Source organism: Peromyscus californicus, unplaced genomic scaffold, assembly GCF_007827085.1.
Source record: "Peromyscus californicus insignis strain IS unplaced genomic scaffold, ASM782708v3 Scaffold_2__1_contigs__length_46816999, whole genome shotgun sequence".
In the NCBI taxonomy this organism is placed as follows: domain Eukaryota; kingdom Metazoa; phylum Chordata; class Mammalia; order Rodentia; family Cricetidae; genus Peromyscus; species Peromyscus californicus.
In genome coordinates, this window is record NW_026294540.1 from 26,780,687 (window position 1) to 26,801,294 (window position 20,608).

The 20,608-nt window shown below is 47.2% G+C and overlaps 1 protein-coding gene across 8 annotated transcripts in view; it reads right to left on the reverse strand.

The window, feature by feature from the left end:
• Cux1 (cut like homeobox 1) overlaps window positions 1-20,608 on the reverse strand; it is a 340,338-nt gene that overhangs the window by 154,060 nt on the left and 165,670 nt on the right. For all 8 annotated transcript variants that reach the window (XM_052754026.1, XM_052754027.1, XM_052754028.1 and 5 more), the window contains exon 4: window positions 5,300-5,378. In XM_052754026.1, the coding sequence (XP_052609986.1) occupies window positions 5,300-5,378 (79 nt within the window). The remainder of the gene's footprint in view (window positions 1-5,299; window positions 5,379-20,608) is intronic.

The following is a 20,608-nucleotide window of genomic DNA, read 5'->3' on the forward strand; positions in this document are numbered from 1 at the left end:
GACTAAGACAGGGTCTCCTTAGAATTATGTTTTATTTGTGTGTATGCCCGTGGACGCCAGAAAGAGATGTCTGATCCCTGGAGCTGGGGATCAGGGGCAGGTGAGCAGGCAGGGTATAGGGAGAACCCAGCTGGGATGCAGGCAGGACAGCTGTTCAACCAAATGCAGGTGCCAGGCATCAAAGCCACAGGATGAAAAACCTGCCAAGCACATGTGCTGGACCCCGAATGGAAGGGCTGTGTCAATGTCTTTGCAGCCATGAAAATCTTTATAGACTGACATAAAAGCTAAATGAAAATTCAGAGAGCCATTAAACCACTCCATGGCAGTGGCAAGACACTCTGTTCTGGAGCAGTGGCTGCTGGCTGATACTTTAGATACTCCGGGGGCTCCTTCCTATGGGAGGTGCCAATCACAGGGGCAAGGCATACACTGACTAAGAAAGCTGCAGAGCAGGAAAACTGAGAACATACTATTTAGTTTACCCTACACGGTTTCATGTCATTCATATTGCCCTACAGTGAAGCCACCTCAGACATGAGGATAACCTTAGACTCCGAGCTCCTGCCTCCACACCCCTAGTTCTGGGAGTACAGCATCACCCATCTGGCTTCAGACAGCACGTAGAAGAAATGATTTGACACATTCATTTGTACATTCACTGGGCAAATATTTACCTGATTTCTACTACATGTCAGACACTGGGGTAGATGCCTGGGAAATGATTAGGAAGAAGGCCACATTGTTTGAGTGTCCCTTCCAAAAGAACCCAGTTACCAAGTACAGTCATGAGGACAAATTCTGAGAAATGTGTTACTGGGTTTTGTTATTTCTGAAGAAATGTTACAGGAGCTAAGGCAGGGAGGAAATGACTAGGTGACAGTCTTCTAACATCACTGTTACTGTCTATGTGTTCCCTGTTGACTAACACGTTGTTATGCAGTGTACGCCATAGCTATACCAGCAGGGAGACGGCTGGGGCTGTAGCTCAGTTGGTAGACTGCTTGTCTAGCATGCTTGAGCCTCTGGGATCAATCCCACCCCTGCACGAACCAGACATGGTGGTGCACACCTGTAATCCCAGCACTCGGGTTGGGGAGGCAGGACGATCAGAAGTTCAAAGTTATCCTCAGCTACATATCAAAGTTTGAGGGTAGCCCTGAGCTACATGAGACCTTATCTCAAAAGAGAGGGGTTGGGGGTGGGGCACAGGAGGCTGAGTGTGGCAATACATGCTTGCGATCTTAGCATTTGGGCGGCTGAGGTAGGAAGATGGTGAATTCTAAGTCTACCTGGACTACATAGACCTGGACCGTGAGGTCAGAACAAGATGTGCTAGGACAAGGTAGAACATTTGAGCACGTGGGGTCCTCATATAAATTAATCTGCAGGTCTAGAGACAGGTGAACTGAGCTGTGCTTGGGGCACCTGCAATGTGAAGAAGGGGTGGCAGGAGTTGGGATAGAGACATAGTGTACTGGTAAATGGCTAGGAGGACTAGGTGACCACATGGTCCTTGGGTGAGCAGACGATGAGGGAGAGGATGGTGGCCCTTGAGTGGGAATAGGGGCCATTAGCCATCCCAGTTGACAGTTCAGGAGAGAGCTGGCCATGCAGGCTTTCACTTGGGAATGAGAGCTGGACCAAGATGGAGCCGTCACTTTGGTGGCTGCTGAAAGCCGTTCAGGGCCCCTGAAGGGTTTTGTTAACTGCCTGGTTCACACTTTCTGGGTGCCTGTTGGTGGGCACAGAGTGAGAGAATAAACCTTGGCCGAAAGCAGACCCCACAAACAAGGGGCAAGAAGAAATGGAGAAGTACAGCTCCAGGCGGCATGGTGGCTGGCGCCAGCCACCCTAGGACCCGGCTTTTCCCGGGGCTGGCAGCCCTGCCCTGCCTGAGCTCCTGGCACTGAGCCACGGGGAGTGTAGCTGCCATACCTGTCAGTTTCCCCAAGCTTCCTGTTAACATGAGTTCCTGTCTCTCTCAAGTAGAACTCAATATGTCCACAGGTCCTTCTGTCTTCTACTGGACTGCAGCCTAAAGCCCACAGACAACGAAGGCTCCTGGACCCCTGCCTGCCTGGGTGGCTGTCAATAAATGAGGCGCTATTGACCAGGCCTTTCCTGGAAGCCTCAGCCACAGGATTACCTCATCTAAGCAATCGCCAGACTGCATGACCCAGGTGGAGCGCCCTGGCCCAGCTTCCTAGGTAACTTGTCAGATCTGTCAGCCCACAGCACGTCTAGCATGCTGAGGGGAATGATCTACCTGGAATGTAGGTGTGTTTTAGTTGACTCTGATACAGAAAACATACTTTTTTTTTTTTTTTTTTGAGACAGACTCTCCAGTAGACCATGCTGGCCTTGAACTTGATGTGTAGCCAAGAATGACCTTAAATTCCTGATCTTCCTGCCTCTGCCCATTGAGTGCTGCATTTTACCACAGTTCCTGGATTTATGAAGCTACAGATCAAACCCAGCGCTTCATGCATGCTAGACAGGCACTTATCAGTTAAACTACATTCTTAACTCCAAAATAGTAAATCTAATTTAGTCCATCTTCAGTGTGAACTGTGAGCTTTAATTCTCTAGCTCTGTGGTTCTCAAGCTTCCTAATGCTGTGACCCTTTAATACAGTTCCTCATGTTGTGGTGACTTCTAACCATAAAATTATTTCATTGCTACTTCATAACTGTCATTTTGTTACTGTTGTGAATCGTACTGTAAAGATCTGATATGCAGGAGATATGATACGTGACCCCAAAGGGGTCATGATCCACAGGTTGAGAACTGCTAATAGCTTGAGCTTGGTGTGGTGGCAAATACCTCTATCTCTAATAACTGGGAGACTGAGACAGGAGGAGTGGTGAGTTAGAGATTAACTGGTGCTATGTGGTGAATTGGAAGCCACCTTTAGATACATAATACAACCCTGCCTCAAAAACCAAACATGGCCGTTGAGACGGCTCAGTGAGTAAAGGTGCTTGTGGGACCTGCATGGTAGAAAGAGAATGGACTCTGACAAGTTGTTCTCTGGTGGACACACATGCATGTGCACACGTACACAAACAAATAAATAAATGTAAAAATAAACAAAATTCTCCAGCCCAATATAATTATGGAAACTATAAAAATATATAAGGTCTTTATATATAAAAATACAACTTTAATGAGAAAACCAATCTGTTTGTGTTCTTTGGGAAACTGAGGCAGAAAATCACTTCAGATAAAGAATCCAACAGTCTGCCAAGTGATTCCTGAGCTGGGAAACTTCACTGGGGAAAACCCAGTCCAAATGAGATTCTGCACAGAATGTAAGTTTTGGTTTGAAAGCAGGAGCTGAGGTCAAAATGAAAGAAGGTCTTTGGTGAACACGGAATAAGAATTCCCCAGCTTGACAGGCCCTGGCTCTCATCTGGAACTCCCTTCCCTGTGGAATCCTGTGGAATCCTGCAGTGACGGCAGGAGCAGAACCCTCCTGAGCAGGAGGAACCGAGAGAACTCTTGGAGAATGAATGGTATGGAAATGGCTGTACTTCTCCTATAAATTCTGCATCCTGGGAGTCAGTGTGGACATCACATGGTTCAGAGAAAACATTCTAAGACGCCTTACACATAAAAGAACCAAGTTGATAACAAGTACAAGGTTCTGGGGGGTCCAACCCCCAACACTGAAAAGTAAAATAAAGGGAGAAAAAAGAAAATGCAGGAAGTGTCCATCAAACTTCTAGCACTTGAGGAACAGTGTGCTGGTTAGTTTTTTTGTCAACAGGACACAACTTAGAGCAACCAGGGGAAGAACTGCCCCCGTGGGCAATTGTATGGGGTATTTCTTGATTAGTGATGGATGTGGGAGGGCCCAGTCCACTGTAAGTGGTGCCGCCTCTGAGCAGGTGGTCTAGGTTGTACAAGAAGGCAGGCTGAGCAAGCCATGGAGAGTAAACCAATCAGCAGCTTTCCTCTACGGTCTCTGCTGTAGTTCCTGTTTCTAGGTCCCTGTCCTAACTCCTCTCAATGATGTACTGTGATCAGGACATGAAGGTCAAATAAATTCTTTCCTGCCCCAAATTGATTTGGTCACTGTTTTATTACATCAGTAGAGTAGCAAACCAGGACATGCAGTGTACCCTGAACACCAAATAATCCATTTATAATACAGAAGCTTCCTTGTTGGTCTTAGGCATAGTCTTCAGAAAACCCATAATAACATACAAACTCTTACAGAAAATCTTAAGGTCAGAATTTAGAACTCAGAGCATGATAAACAACTAAGGCAATAAAAAATGGAACATGGGAAAGTATTCTCCACTACTATGTCATTTCTACATCCTACCCATTTTACAGAAGAGAAAATTGAGATCCAAAAGGAAAAGCAATACAATTGAGACCTTGCAGCAAATCCCATGGAGGGAGGCTGGATCAGAGAATTCTTTGTTTGGAATTCTGTTCAGAGAATTCCTTTTTGGTTTAGCTCCAAGAGAGAAGAGCCAAGCTTCCGGTGGCTCTGACTGGTGGCTGTCAGTGAACACAGTGCTGTAGACCAGGCCCTTCTCGGAAGGAATGCCGACACCGTACAGGTACAAAAAGGAAGTCTCTGCTTTGTCTGTCACGGCATGTCTAATACGGGGGTGTCTGCACAATTATCAAACAGGGCAAACGGGACTGCAGTGTCGGGGGTACTCTGGTTTCCTTGTCAGCAGAGGGAGATGTGACTTTCCCTCCAGGACTGAGCCAGGATCCATGTGATACCTACCACACTGCCCTAAGGGACTGGGATGCCATCTCCTTGAGGAATCCCTGACCAGGAACACTTAAACTTGAATGCATGCCTTTAAAAGAAGATGCTACTCAATTACACTGTCACAGTGAACAGGGCTGTCAGCTTTAACCCTTCAGGAAAAGACACTTCCCAGGAACCCCTGAGCCTCTGTGATGGGAGGGTGTGAAATACACCAGGGGTGCTGTCAGCACCATTCCCAAGGTCCTGCAGGTGGCATCTGCACTTGGGAGACCATTGCAGAGCACTGACCACCATGCTATACTTCCCCTTATACAGAAATTCTGGGCATGGCCACAGGCATGGGCTTCTGTGCTTACAAAAGAATCAGCTAGTGAGCCTGGGATTATACATACACTGCATATTCCTGCTTACCCAAAGTCTGGGTTCTATAGAATTCACATTATCCAAACCCCTTGGTTTTCCAGGGAAGCTGCTTGAGTGACCCGTTCACCTTAGGATAACTCAAAACAGTGACAGTCACAGTCGCACCTGAGCAAACACAGTCTCCCCCTCACTCACCTGGAACATCAATTAATCTCTTGTACACAGTCAAGAAGGCTGCCTCTGCTTCTTTGCTCCTTTTACTCAGTGCATCAATCTGCAAGGAAAGGAGGCAGGAGAGAATTCAGAATCGCTGAGAGTTCATTTGCTTTTTCTTTCTGAGAGGCTCTTATTATGTAGCCTGAGGTAGCCTAGAACGCCTAATCCTCCTACCTCACGTATTTGCTTATGTTCTAGTTGTGGAATAAAAGTTAAGATCCCATGGATAAGGCTATAGTAAGTCACGGATGTGGGGGCAGTCAGCAAGGGTCTTAGGGAGAGAACACAGATATATAGACATGGGACTCATGGGCAAGGACACTGGATGGGCAAGTGGGGTCAGAATCCAAGAGGCCATCCCTGTACATGGAGGAGGAGAACATCTACCTGGTATACACCACAGGAAGAGGCTGGGATTGGAAGACCATTTGAATCTTTCTGGCGTCATTCCAGAGGACAATGTGAAAGGCATTGAGAAGTGACCAATGGGGAAAATTGGAGCATACTGAGTCAGTATGAGGCCCAGAATAAGGTAAGCTAAGGACACTGCTGGGGTTTCCAGCAGGCACTTGGGGAGGCTCTATGTCTGTGGTGTGTCTTATGAACTGACCCAGATGAGCTCATCTCCCTCAGCCAGTGTCTACATATCACAGGAAGGTGAAGTGGGAAACCCCGGGTAGGCTGGACACTGATCCAAGGAACTTCACAAAATCAGAGCATCTTGTTATGCCATTTCCCTCCCACCACACAACTGCCAGGCCAACAGACGGCTCTCGCTCCTGAGCAGCAAGACTTCACACGCACTAAATTCGTACCAGCTCAGGAAGAAGACCTGGAATTACAGTTTCCTGCTGCCTTCCTTACTCAGGATCACTCTCTCTCCTGTGTTATTAAAGAGGCAGAAGATGGGTCTTAATTATAGGGCCTCTTGATGGGGCCAGGCAACAGTCTGTTAAAGGCTGAGAGTAATCTGAGAAAGGAGGGTGAATCGCTGAAGAGTGAGGGACACAGCCTCCCCGGTCTCAGGAGGGCTAACACAGGACAGGCAGCAACGCTGTAGACAGCAGCAGCTTCTAACAAGCCACGCTCCAAAGTCACCATCTCAAGTCACTTGTTAAATTCAGAATCTATTCTCCCTTCATAAAATAAAATTTTATGTAAACTGTAATTTAAGGGGGCAGTGTCCCAAAATAATCCACAAGGCAAAATCCCCTTTCCCCATCTCTCCAGGGGCTCCTGTAGTCCATGCTGGCCTTGAACTTACTATGTAGCCGTAAACGAAACTGAACTCCAGATCCCCCTGCCTCTACCACCAAGTGCTGAAAAAGGTATCCAATACCATGTTTGGCTTGCCTCTAGGATGGACTTCTTATGCACCTAGCTGCCTTTGTGCCTAGATCCCCACACTGGCTCCAGAATCCATCTCAGTACAGGTCAGGGAGGCCCCTGTATTTCCCAGGTACTCTTACTAAGGGTTACTAAAGTGGCTTCTCCTGCAGCAGACCAAGCTTAGGATGCAGGGAGAGTCCTGGTCCCTCCAGTTCCCTGTGGAAGTTGTTTATGTGCCTAAAAGGGAGTGTGCTGAGTTGTAACTCTAGAACCACCTATGAGTCCTCACCCCTGCTGGGCATGGTGGCGTACACCTTTAATCCCAGCACTTGGAAGGCAGAGGCAGGCGGATCTCTGTGAGTTCAAGGCCAGCCTGCTCTACAGGGTGAGTTCTAGGACAGTCAGGGCTGTTAAACAGAAAAACCCTATCTTGAAAAAAAAGACTCCACCAAACCAACCAACCAACAAAAAATGACTCCTAACCTCTCACAGCCATGCACATGGCCTTACTTAGACATCAGGTTCGGAGGTGACAAAGTTAACTGAAGTCACTTCTGTGCACCTGAACCTTTATAACTGGGGGGCTGGGGAGATGGCTAGGGTGGTAAATTTGCCAGCACATGACTTGAGTTTGATTCCCAGAACTCTTATGTAAATAAACAGGGCACAGTGTGGCAGGCTTGTCATCCCAGTGTGGGGGAAACGGAGACAGGAGGATCCCTAGAGCTCACTGGCTAGCCAGCCTAGTCTGCTTGGTGAGCACGGAGTCAGCAGGAGACCAAGTGAGGATCTCAGAAGGAAAGGGGAGAAGGGGCCTAAGAGACAACTCTCAGGATCGTCCTCTGGCCTCCACACACTGCACATATACCCAACCCAACACATATAAATACACCCTCCTCAGCAAACACACACACACACACACACACACACACACACACCCATAAACACATGTGCAGGCAGGGACACACACACACACACACACACACACACACACACACACACTCTCACAGTAAAAACACACACTCACAGACATGCTCTCACCAATGAGATGACACAGAATCACCATTTACTTTAGAATAAAAACTAGGCGAACTTCCTGTCCCCTGTGTCTGCAGCCTGGTTTTGGTTCTGCCTCACAATTTTTATAAAATTGCCTTGTTCATTTGTTTCTTTGTGCAACACTCGAACAGTTTTTTCCTAGCAGACATATGCAGGGAGACTATCACTGACTGGCAGCTAGGGGCTGGGTGCTGCTTCTACAGACCAAGGAATATCGTCAGCCACTAACGTCTTCTCCAAAAGGAACCAGTCCTGTTCAGACTGTCACCTGTCCTTTTGTCTCAGGACAGCGAGGCAATCATTTCTGGGCATAGTCACTCTGACAATGTCAGGAAACAAATTCCTCGTTTGTGGTTCTAAGCGCTCCTTCCTTTGGCTCCTCCACAAACGCAGCAAGTTCAAGTCCAGTCCCAAGACGACAAGGGTAGGCAGTAGGTTTAAGTCAGCCATGAAGTAAGTAGATATGAAGTTTTTTTCCTTCTGTCTTTCCTTCTAGGACAAGGTCTCATGTAGTTCAGGCTACTCTTGAATTCACTACGTAGCTGGGGATGACCTTGAACTCCTGACCCTCCTGCCTCCACAGGTATGTGCTTTCATGTCCAGTTTATTCCGTGCTGGGGGTCGAACCCATGATTTCATGTATGCTTGGTAAATGCTCTACCAGCCGAGCCACATCCCTAGTTCATGAGGTTTAAAAGAGGCTGAGTGCTGCAGGCCACAGAAAAATATCATAAGAACTCAGCTGGTTATGGCAAAGTCACTACCTGGAGGAATCAGGGAATTCCTCCAGAGGAAGCCAAATCCCAAGGAGCTTTCGGTGTTACTTGGCTTGTTATATATCAGCTGTCTTCTGTTATGAAAATCATGTGTGCCTTCATAGTTTTCCCAATTGACTTTTCCCTAAGAAGGGCTAACAGTGTGGACTGATCACTCTCTGGACATACACATTCCAGGCATTTGGAGAACAGCCTCAGGAAAGGCTTTCTCTGGACTTTCCTAGCCACGTTCTAGGACTAGCAGTATTAACAGTCCACATGCAAGTCTCCTGACTTAAGGTAAATTCCACAAGGAGACACCACTTAGGTCAGGTGGGCGTTAAGTAATAGCTTTACACAATTTAGCTCGGACCCTCCTTTCTTACAGCCTTACTAACTTTATAAACCTTTAACTCTAACCACTTCTAGGAATATTTAGATAACCCTCTGCACTGATAGCTATGCTCAGCCAGAACCCCAGTTCAAGCCTCTCTGTAATTATCATTATTGGCAGCATCTGGCCAGGTCCATCCCCAGATGGAGGAAAGTACTTTATCAGAGATACCTCTGTACTCTCTAAGAACAGACTTAAGCATTCAGACTACCTGTTTGAGAAGGCCTGGTGGATGTGCCAATTAAGGCTTACTTCCTCCTTTCCCAAATCTTACCTCTGGTTCCAGATCTCCCTTTAACTATCACCAGAGGCATCTAGCTGTACACAGGTTGCCTAGCGACCGAGCACACTTTCCCCCACCCTGCAGAAAAACGGCAGCTAGCTTGGACAGATAGGAGCCACAGAAAAAAAGAAGACAATTTTATTTTCTCCCATTGACCTAGCAACTTATAGATTCTTAACATTTTCTACTAATCACGTTTAAGACTATAGTTGAGCACATAGGATTCCCTCTTCTTAGATATTACCCGAATTCAGCCTTTAGTTAATTCATTTCCCCATTGGTCACTTCCCTTTGGGGTTGCAAATGATAATTAACAGTTATTGCCTCTCAATGTGATTCTTTTTTTTGGTTTTTTCGAGGCAGGGTTTCTCTGTGTAGCTTTGCGCCTTTTCCTGGAACTCACTTGGTAGTCCAGGCTGGCCTCGAACTCACAGAGATCCGCCTGGCTCTGCCTCCCGAGTGCTGGGATTAAAGGCATGCGCCACCACTGCCCAGCTTCAATGTGATTCTTATCACCCCTCCGTTTGACCCTGGAAGCCTGGCTTTATATACCAGGACTTCCAGGGCACAGGGGTTCGGAGAAGAGAAAAGAGTATGGAAGAACTAGACGGGTAAGAACTTGAGAGGAACAAACTGAGATGGGGAAGAACTAGATTGAAGGGCTAGAAGAGAGGACTAGAGGAACGAGATGGAAGATGAGGAAGAGCCAGATGGGGAAGAACAAGATGAGGAAGAGCTAGATGACAGAGAAGGAGATGGGAGAGGAGCTGATATGGGAAAGAACTAGATGGATGAGAACCTAGAAGGGGCAGAACTAGATGAAGGAATTAAGATGGAACCTAGAGGGGACCGCAGACAAGTGTAGAGAGAAATCAGGCTAGAAATGAGCTAAAAATGAGAGTAGAATATAAGCTTGTAACTGACACAGACTAATAAAGTATATGGACTAAGGAGTTTCGTGTACATAGATTCATTTCTTCTCATCAAAGATTAATTATCAGCTGGTTGTAGATTCTTCCCGGACCCTGGGAGGGGACTATCTAGGGGCTGGACCTCCATAGTCCCCAATAGCTGAGTTTCTAGCTGAGGTTGCCAGTAGTTCCCTGGTAAGCCTTCCCAAATGGTCTGGAATAATCAGGACATTCTGAGAATTCTCGCAGCCTCTCTGGGATCCTCTTCTTCTGCCTCTGCCCCATGGCTGCTGTCCTGAACTATGTGCCAGTCCCCAGCTCCTCTTTCCTAGGTGGCTGTTCTTGTCCACTGCTCACAGCCAGTGCTGCAAGCTGCAGCCCTTTCGGTTTCCAGGTTTTTGCCTGAGCCTTCTCAGGCATCCCCAGGCAGGGCAGAGTATCTACGCCCAGGCCCACTTCCTCTAGTTTCAGTCCAGACTTCCCTCTGGCTGGCAGAGTTCCAGGGAAGAGCAGGGTTGGGAGGAAGTGCTAGAACTTTGGGGCTGACGGTTTGACCAGAACTGCCAGCAGCTAGAGGTGGCAGACCCCACCTGCCAGGGCTGAGCAAGCAAGTGATTTAACACTGTCAAGTGACCTAACAGTGCCCAACACAGAGAAGGACCAAGTGATAGTGACTTTGTTCCTTGTAAGAGCAAGCCTGCAGGTGTCTATGAAGGGAACAGTCCTCGTGTCTGGATTCTTTATAATTCAAAGAGGGAGGCAGAAAGAAACCCAATCCCAGTCCATCCTTATCTGTCTGTCACTATGTGCCCAGGAGGTGGCACATAGGCACGGCAGCTCTCTGGGTGAGGTCTAAAGGCAGAGTGTGGAATCAGGTTCCCAGGTTATACTTTATGGCTCCTTTGTGTACAGATGGGCCTGAGGTGGCAATTCTATCTACTGTTCCCACCCCATAATAGCAAAATGAACAAGAGGAAAAGACAGAGGTGCCACTGTGATGACAGGACTAGGTTGGACCATGAGATCACACAGGCCCTGGTCACCCGTAAAAACTGTCCTGCTCTGCAAGCTTCCTGTTCTGTTTGGGGTTCGTCTCTTGCCATGCCTCCCCCTCCAGCCACACCCAGTCACTCCCTGTTCCTGGGAGTACCAAGCAATTTCCACTCAGCCTAGAAGGCGCCTCATTGGAATGTTCCACTGATCCCTGGGGCTCGGCTCACATCCACCTATAAATTGAGGCCACTCCCACCAGCATAGGGGATCGGACTGTCCACAGAGCCAGGGCTATAGACCAGACTCCCCTACTCCAGGAGACCCCCCCAAAGGACAATCCTTGCTGCAGCTCCCATATTCTTTCTGAGAATGGAAACCCACACTCAGTGAACAACTACTTCACCTGCAGGAAAAAGCTGATGGTCTAGGAGTTTGTCTTCAAATCATCCCGAAGATGGTTAATATGAAAAGGGCTTTCTGTGGTATAAGCATCTGTTTTTTGGGGACACGGTGTAATGATAGCCTTTGGCTGTCCACAACTACTGAAAACACAATTTCCCACCACACACATCTATGAATCTTTCTACAAATGAGACCTCCAACCCACCTCCAGCAACATGACCTGAGGCTTCCACCATACATTTCTTTCTTTTGTCTTCTTATTTTGAGTCAGGGCCGAATGCAGCCAAGAATGGCCTTGAATTTGACATGTAGCAAAATGTGACACTGGATTTTTTGTTTTGCTTTTTTTTTTCCTCTTTCGGCACAAGGTTTCTCTATAGAGCCCTGGCTGTCCTAGAACTCTATTTGTAGATCAGGCTGTCCTCGAGCTTACAGAGATTCACCTGCCTCTGCCTCTGGAGTGCTGGGATCAAAGGTGTGCCCCACCACCGTCCAGCTGATATCGGTATTTTGATCCTCCTGCCTCCATTACAGGAGTGCTGAGATCGCAGTGTACAGCTCCACATCCAGTTTATGCAGTGCTGGTGATGGCCCCAGGGCTCTGTGCATGCTAGGCAAGCGCTCTACCCACTGAGCTACAGGCCTACTTTGTTTTACTGTACTTGACTGTTGTTCTGAAGACTGTTTGTATTAAACACTGTGTTATGCTAGTTCAAAAGGAAATATAATGTTTCCAGAGTAATTGGGCTGTTAATTCCTTATGATGCTGGATTAACTTAGGGAGCTAAGATTCTTTTATTCCCAAGTTGACAGTACAGCTGAAGTGCCAAGAATTATATATAGAGAATGTACAACAATGTTTCGTATCAGCAGCAGGAACAACTTTCTCCATGGTCCTGGGCATGGTAGCACAACCCCTGCTGTCCTAGCCCCTGGGAGGTGGAGGCAGAAAGAACAGTTCAAGACCATCCATGTCTCCATGGATGAGCTACCTCCGGTCTCCATAAAACTCAACCAGAACTGCAAGGAAAGCTACAAGAGAAAAAGGCTCTCTTTCTCTAAAACAAAACAAACAGAATGAAAAACAATAACAACAAAAAACTTCGCTTTTTGAATGTGGAAGCTAGAGGATATTGTGCAGGAGTCAGCTCCTCCTCCCTCCGTCGTGTGGGCTCTGGGGATAAAATTCAGGTCATTAGGCTTGCTGGCCAGCACCACTATGGGCTGAGCCATCTTGCTAGCCCAAGTCGTCTGTCTATTTTTGGGTGAGGAAAGCGTGTTTTAGCAAAAATCTGAAAGAAGATGTTGCCATGAAGACTGAAATGGTAGGAGAGGCCACAGCAGAGGTGTGGGCAAATGCCAGAGGAGGAACGGTACAGACAATCAAACTGGTAATTAACGTCCTCTCCGAGCGGTTCGCAGGGCCCTTCTGTCACCACTGACATTCCACTGTAGGCATGCAGCTGAAGAGCTGGGAGGCTGGAGGATGAGTGCCTGCAGTCTCCAGAACTGCAAGGTGAGCTACAGCTCAAACACCAAGGGCAGGAGACTGCTGTGAGCAGACTCCTGCAGAGGTGGGAGGGGCCAACGGCCTGCCTCACTCACTAGTTCATTCATTTCTTCATCCCCTCCATGAAAACACAGTGTGAAGAGGTTCACAATCTCCACCTAGCAGAATACTTTTACTTTAGAAAAACCATGGAATGGATACAGAAAAGCATTCCCAGAGAAGGAATAGCCGCCTGAGGTGTAAAACAGTTGGTAGAATGCTGCTCCGGCATGCATAAATCCCTGGGTTCTAGTCTCAGCACCTTATAAACTGGTCACGGTGGTACAAGCCTATAATCTTAGCACTGGGGAGGTGGAGGCAAGAGGATCAGAAGTCTTTGGCTACATAGTGAGTTGGAGGCCTGTAGGACCTAAGAGACCCTATCTCAAACAAACAAATAAAACAACGTTCAGCAAGGTTTCACAATGTAAGAACACTATACAGAAATCAGCTCTATCTTCCTTTTCTCTCCTTTTCTAGCATTTTGAGATAAGATCTCACTATTCAGCTTAAGCTGCTCTCAAACTCACAGTCCTCTTGCCTTTACCCCTCTAGTGAGGCTAGGATTACAGATGTGCAGCACCATGCACAGACCAAAGTCACCTCTCTTGATAACACTAACCGTAAGCATCTGAAATAACATTAAGAAAAGCAATTCCAACCAGGCAGTGGTGGCGCACACCTTTAATCCCAGCACTTGGGAGGCAGAGGCAGGCAAAACTCTTGAGTCCGAGGCCAGCCTGGTCTACAGAACGAGATCCAGGACAGCCAGGGCTGCACAGAGAAACCCTGTCTCGAAAACCAAAAACAAAATAAAAAGCCCCAATGATTCCTGGGGCTGGAGAGACAGTGCTAATGGCAGACATGAGAGAGCGCCCTGTAAGCTGTTGGTCAGGGGAGACCCCCCCCCCCCACACCAAACAACGCAGGCTATACATCACTGCTCTTGGTTGTCCACCGCGACGAGAAAGCATGACCCTATTGATGAAGACACACCAATTTTAGTTGCAAGACATAGTGCTTCCTCCCTGCTGGATGATGGATCAAAGTATCAAAAGAGGTTATGCAGGATGCTGGAGGAGAAAAGTCATCAATGGACTTACCCACTCATACATCCTGCAAGCTACAATACTAATATGCTACACAAGATGTGCCGACTGGTGTAGTAATGGCATGGCAGCTCTCCGGTTGGATTTGAGGCCCGTTCCACAGGAAAGAAGTCATGCCTGGCATTGCAAACCTGTTCAAAAGCTCACGGCGTGGAAGGTCACAGACCCTAGTGGGTTTCCTACCACTGCTGTCTTGTCAAATTGCCTTGTAATATTTATATTTATACCCACAGATGAGTGCGGCTCTAGACTGGTCAGAAAAGCTTCTTTCTGCAGTAGACAGCAGTCAGTCAATGCAGAAGTTCATAACTGGTTAAAGTGCTGAGAATAAATACTGACTGCTGAGTGCTGAGCCCTAATCACACAATCATAGGCACCCTCTACGGCTCAGGGAACTCTGGGAAGAGGATTCAGAAAGAATGTAAGAGCAAGAGGATGGGGAGGAGCGCTGTGAGGCACTGTCTTCTGGACATTACTGAGGAGCTCACAGCAGGTTTGGTCACCACACAACATCAAGCCAGTCAATATTCCAGCATGGATGGGGAGGAGCTCATAACGCCCCACCCCTAGCTGAAGCACTATTGCAGCTGATGGCTTCTGGGGGAGGGGCAATTGTTCTCTGGGGGCGGGGCTAACTGGATGGCAGGGCCCCATACACACTCAGATGGCACTTACTGGATTCAGTGGGTATTAACAACCAAAAGAGAGGACATTACAGAGGGAAAAGGGAAGTATTGAGAGTCTGAGCAAGAGTGGGAGGGGGCAGATTTGGGACAGATATGATCAAGAGACATTGCAAAGTTGTAACTGTAACACCTTTAATCCCAGCACTAGGAGGCAGAGGCAAGCGAACCTCTGTGAGCTGTACAGTGAGTTCCAGGCCAGGCAGAGGTACATGGTGAGATGATGTCGAGGAGGAGGAGGAAGAAGGAAGGAGGAGGAGGAGGAGTAGAAAGAATACATTGTAAACATATATGAAATCGTCAAAGAATGTTTTAAAAAGTATGACATTTACTCTGAAAACTATAAAACATTATAGAAAGACACTAAATCAAATGGAGGTCTTTGCTGAATTGAAGACTTAACACTGTGACAGTGGTAATAGCCACAAAGCTGATGTACAGATTCAACGCATTGCACTCCAAAACCCCAGCTGGCTTCATTGCTGAAAATGACAGACGGATCCTGAAATCTGTGTGGAAATGTAAGGCCCTCAACCAGACCCCCCCAAAAAAAAAAAAAAATCTTGAAACTGGAAAACCTTGGAAGACTCATACTTCCCAGTTGACAAATTACCACAAACCACGTTAAACAAGACTGTGGCACTGGCGTAAGGAAAACCATCAATGAAGGGTGAGCAGAGCCCGCAAGAAATACTTAAATCATGATGAGCTACTCAGTTTGACAAGAACAATGAGATCATCCAATGGCAGAAAACCTGGTTTAGTTTTGGAAGTACAAGGGATTGAACTCATGACTTCACACATGCTAGTCCAGTGACTCTACCACTGAGCCACACCCCAGCCCCTCAGTGGGGGGTTCTAGGCAGGTGCTCTACCACTGAGCCACACCCCAGCCCCTCACTGGGGGATTCTAGGCAGGTGCTCTACCACTGAGCCACACCCCAGCCCCTCACTGGGGGATTCTAGGCAGGTGCTCTTCTGTTGAGTCACACTACCAGCCCCTCACTGGGGGATTCTAGGCAGGTGCTCTACCACTGAGCCACACCCCCAGCGGCTTATCATGTTTCTCAGTGATCTCTGCTCAAGTTCACTCTGACCTTTGGCCATGTGATCCTTGGTATCAGTCTCATTCATGGAATCGCTGCATTGAGTCACATAGACATCACTGAATCAAAGAAAGAATACGCAGACTTGTCTTTGAGAACTTACAGTCTGCACAGAAGACTGACATTAAGAGTTGTGACTTGGTCGGGCGGTGGTGGCGCACGCCTTTAATCCCAGCACTCGGGAGGCAGAGCCAGGCGGATCTCTGTGAGTTCGAGGCCAGCCTGGACTACCGAGTGAGTTCCAGGAAAGGCGCAAAGCTACACAGAGAAACCCTGTCTCGAAAAACCAAAAAAAAAAAAAAAAAAAAAAAAGAGTTGTGACTTGGTAAGGCAGGGTTACAAATCCACCATGAGTGGGGGTGGGGTGAGTCTTGCTTAGCTGTCAAGAGTCACCAGGTAATAAAGAGTCTGATTCCCATAGGATCAAGAAACCCAAGTAGAACAGACATGTCCCACAGTACCAGGTCTGCCATTGAGTCCCCTGGGTGCTGACTTTCTTGCCTTAGGCCACTGGCCTCTGTTGCCTGAGGTTCTAAGTAAATACTACCAATATTGCACTGCCCTCATCCATGCTTTCCAAGCTCCCTTTTGTCTGTTTCCACCAGTTCAGGTTGATTCAACAAAACTTCTCAGGCATCTTCTATGTGCCTGGCTCTGGGAGACACCAGAGCCCCGGAACATCCTCCTGGAGGAGCAGGCTGGCCCTCACTTAACTCTAGGCACAAGGAGACTGCCAGGTGCCTGCTAGGCAGCTGGGAGCCGGATGCACAGGGGTTTCCCAGCTCAGAGGCCAAATGACAGCTGGGTAGAGCATACCCCACTTGGGTACCCACTGTAAACATCCAAGAAATCTAGTGATGGCTACCGAGAGGACGTTAAAAATAATTACCCTCTGAAAATATTAGATTTGCTCTGGATTGTTCATTACACACAATGGTTTAATAGGACTTTTATTGAATAGCTGCAGAGCTCTGGGCCGAAATCAATTTGCCTTACATGCGGAATTTTGATGTGTGCTGTTGACTTCCCCAACACGGAGCAATTTGTAATAGCTTTGGCTCGCTGTTGTTTTCAAAGCTCCCTGCTACATCACAAGCATTTATTTCTGACCACAAAATTACATTTATTCAACAGAAAGCAGCTCCGGGTCTTTAAGAGGTTAACTTCTGGAGTGCTTGGCTGCTCTCCAGCGCTGAGGAGGAGCGCGGGCGCAGTGGCCCCCTGTACACAGGGGCGGCAGCGCCAGGCGGGCGGCCGTGATTAATAGAGTGCTGAGTGCGCGCCTTTCCACATGCTAGCTGCTCAGGCCCCGGCTCCCATAGATCATGGGCTCGGCCTCAACATATCTGACTAAAATTGAATTTGGCTTCTCTCTCAACCGTTCATTTCCTATGTTATGCAAGGTTATATCCTTTTCTGCATGAGCAGAGCTAAACCAGCTGCAGCTTCGGAGGGGAAAATGTGCTTTCAATTACAGAGCTGGCCTACTTGCCTCAGCACAGTCCCGCGCCTCTAATTGAGCCATCACCCAGCCAACCTCCAGGAGGACCCTGTGCTGCTCGGGCCTTGGGGTTTTGCTCTAAGATCATTAAAATTCCCATTGCCACCTTAACCACAGTGGTCCCTTCCACTACTGTAGAAGGGCCCAGGGCTTGCGGTTGGCTGGGCTGCGTAAGAAAGAGGTCCCTGGTGCAGGGCCAGGGCAGAGAGCCACATAGGAGAAGGTGTCCCTGTGTCTTGTGCCTAGAATTTGTCAGTCTGTCCTGTCCTCAAAGTGCCTGGAGCTCTCTCTCTACAGGACCCCAATAAAGATACTTGTAGGTACCTCTGATGTCTCTGATCCTTAAAAAAATTAGTTTTTATGACAGGATTCCATGTGCCCAATCTGGACCTAAATTTGCTATGTACCCAAGGATGGCCTTGAACTTCTGATCCTCCTGTTTCTGGCACCCAAGTGCTAGGATTACAGGCTATATAGCCAGTTTACATGGGCCACATGTGATCCCGTATAAAACAACAACAACACACATTTATAATATGTAACATATATAATACATAAATATATAAAAACATGGCTTACAATAGATGTATGCAGCTTTTTTAAACCATCTCTTACTATGTAGTGGAGGCTGGCCCTCCATTCACCCTGCTCCACAGGCTGGCCTTGAACTCTGCACCCTCCTGTGTCAGCACTGGTCTTTACTTCTGAAGGGAGGCTTTCACTGAGTGGGTAACCCTTCTCTTACTCATCTGTCTTTTGTTACAGGGTCACCCATGAACCTTGCAATGGGCAGGGAAAAGTATTCCTTCTTCTTCCCTACCTGACCCCCACATGGAATTTCAATGGTGGACACTCTGAACGTGATTGCCATTTCGCCTTCCTTATCAGCCTGTCTAGGTTCATAGCTTTCCCTGAGCACCCGAGTTTCCCTGGCAAACTAAAACCCATCAGGGGGCCTGGAATGGAGCTCAGTGAGGAGAGCACTTGCCTAGCATGCACAAGTCCCTTGATTCCATACAACACTTGGAAAGTAGAGGAAAGGGGACCAGGAATTCAAGGTCTTCCTTGGTTACATGGTAAAGAAGGCTATCCTGGTCTACATGAGACCCTGTCACAAACAAACCAAGCAAACAAAAGCCATGCAGTTTTTGCTATGTAATCAGAAACAGGATTATTTTGTTCTGAAACAAATACTGCAAACAGACAAAGGCAGAAAGAGTCGCACCCAACTCTTGTAAACGAACTCACGTGCTGTCTCTTGTGAGTCCAGGATGGGAAGGGCTGCAACAGTGTGTGCAGCGTTCTTTTGGTCATGGACTCCAACTATGCAACAACTTAGGCTTGTCATCCTTTTGGTGATTATTGTCAAAGTTTTGAATCTGTCTTCAGAGTTAAGTTTTACTTTACTCATTTACTATTTGTCTTATTGGTGCTGGGGATCAAATCCAGGGTGTTATGCATGCCATGAAAGAGCTCTACCACTGAGCCATAATCCTGCCCATCTGCCCTTTGTTGAGGGATTCTAGTCAAGTACTTGACCTCTGAGCTCTGTTCCTAGTTCTTGGTCATAAAGAAATTGGTTTTAGCTGGGCGGTGGTGGCGCACGCCTTTAATCCCAGCACTCAGGAGGCAGAGGCAGGCGGATCTCCGTGAGTTTGAGGCCAGCCTGGTCTACAAAGCGAGTTCCAGGAAAGGCACAAAACTACACAGAGAAACCCTGTCTCGAAAAACCAAAAAAAAAAAAAAGAAAAGAAATTGGTTTTAACACAGGTAGGTTTGGTGACTGCTGTTGAAGTACACAGGCAGCTTTTTGCAAAGTTAAAAAGGTTCTTTCTATGTACAGCTGGCTAGTAGTTTTTGTTTAATCATTTTTAAAAAATTAAAGTTATTTCCTTTATTCATGCATGTGTGCACCTGAGAATATGTCTGTATATCACATGTATGCTTGGTGCCTGTGAAGAGAGAAGAGAATTCTGGATCCCCTGGACTTGGAGTACAGGTGGTTAAGAGTTGCTATGTGGGTGCTGGGTACCAAACCCAAGTCCTTTGGAAGAGCTGCTTTTAACCAGCCCTCATGAATAGATATTTATCAAAATCTCTTCTTATAATTAGTGAAATGGCAACTCCCCATTCACCTGGCCATATTATAAAGTAAGATTAATGCAATCTTCCTCTGTCAAATAAACAGTACATACAGGGAGATGCCAACCCTAGTGGCTTCTTCCAGTTACCTTTCTCAGGGCTCCTGAATCATCTAACTAAATAAGAATGACTTGGATTTTCCTTCTTGTCCTGTTCTTGTCTGATTCTGACAACAAGGTTAGAGTAGCCTCTGAAGATAAGTTAGGAATTGTTCATTTTCTATTTTCTAATGGAGTTTTCTGTCTATCCCATGAATGGCTGACAGAACTCTTTCTCCTGGGGGAACTGTGTGTACTGTATCATATAGCACTTTGCTCCTAGCATAACTGCCAAAACGACTTGTGAGTGACCCTCAAAACTGAGCCTAAAAACTGGTATTCCATCACGGAAGGAGTTTGGGGAGCCACTACACCCTCAGCCACTTCCTCTTACATTTCCCAGGTGTTTGTGTATAATTCTGCTCCCATGGCACGAGGCCCTGTGCTTTTGGGAGGCACGGGGTAGACAGACTATGGAAGTTGGGACTCCACTTACGCAGCAACAGGGACAGTGCTGTCCATATGAGACTCTGGTGCTGTGGCTGCTCTGGAGTCACCCAGGCTTCTCGCCTATACTTTGCATGAAGCCCAGGAAGCTTACTGGTTCCCCAAGTGAGACTTTGGTGGCAGCATCCTTGGTGCTCTATAAGGATTATCATCCTTCGGCTAAGGCAATGCACTCCCTGGTAGAGAAAAGGCCATTTCTAGAATTTTCTCTCCTCTCCTTGTCCTCTCTGAGAAAGGTGTGGCCTGCAAGGTGCAAGGCCAGGGAGCCACTGGCTTAGGCAGCACTAGTGTGGAGCCTAGGGGAAAACCTTTGGTAAAAGTTCAAGGTCTTATTAGAAGACAAATAGAAGTGTGGAAGTCTTGAGCTAAGCAGCAGCTTTCAAAGAGTACAACAGTTTAGTTCATGTAGGGATAATAAACATAATTAACTATAATTCAAAATAGATAAAAGAACTAAACAGAAATGAACAAAAAAAGCACCCAAAGAAACATATTCAAGGTTGGTTCTTTAAAAAACAACTCACACA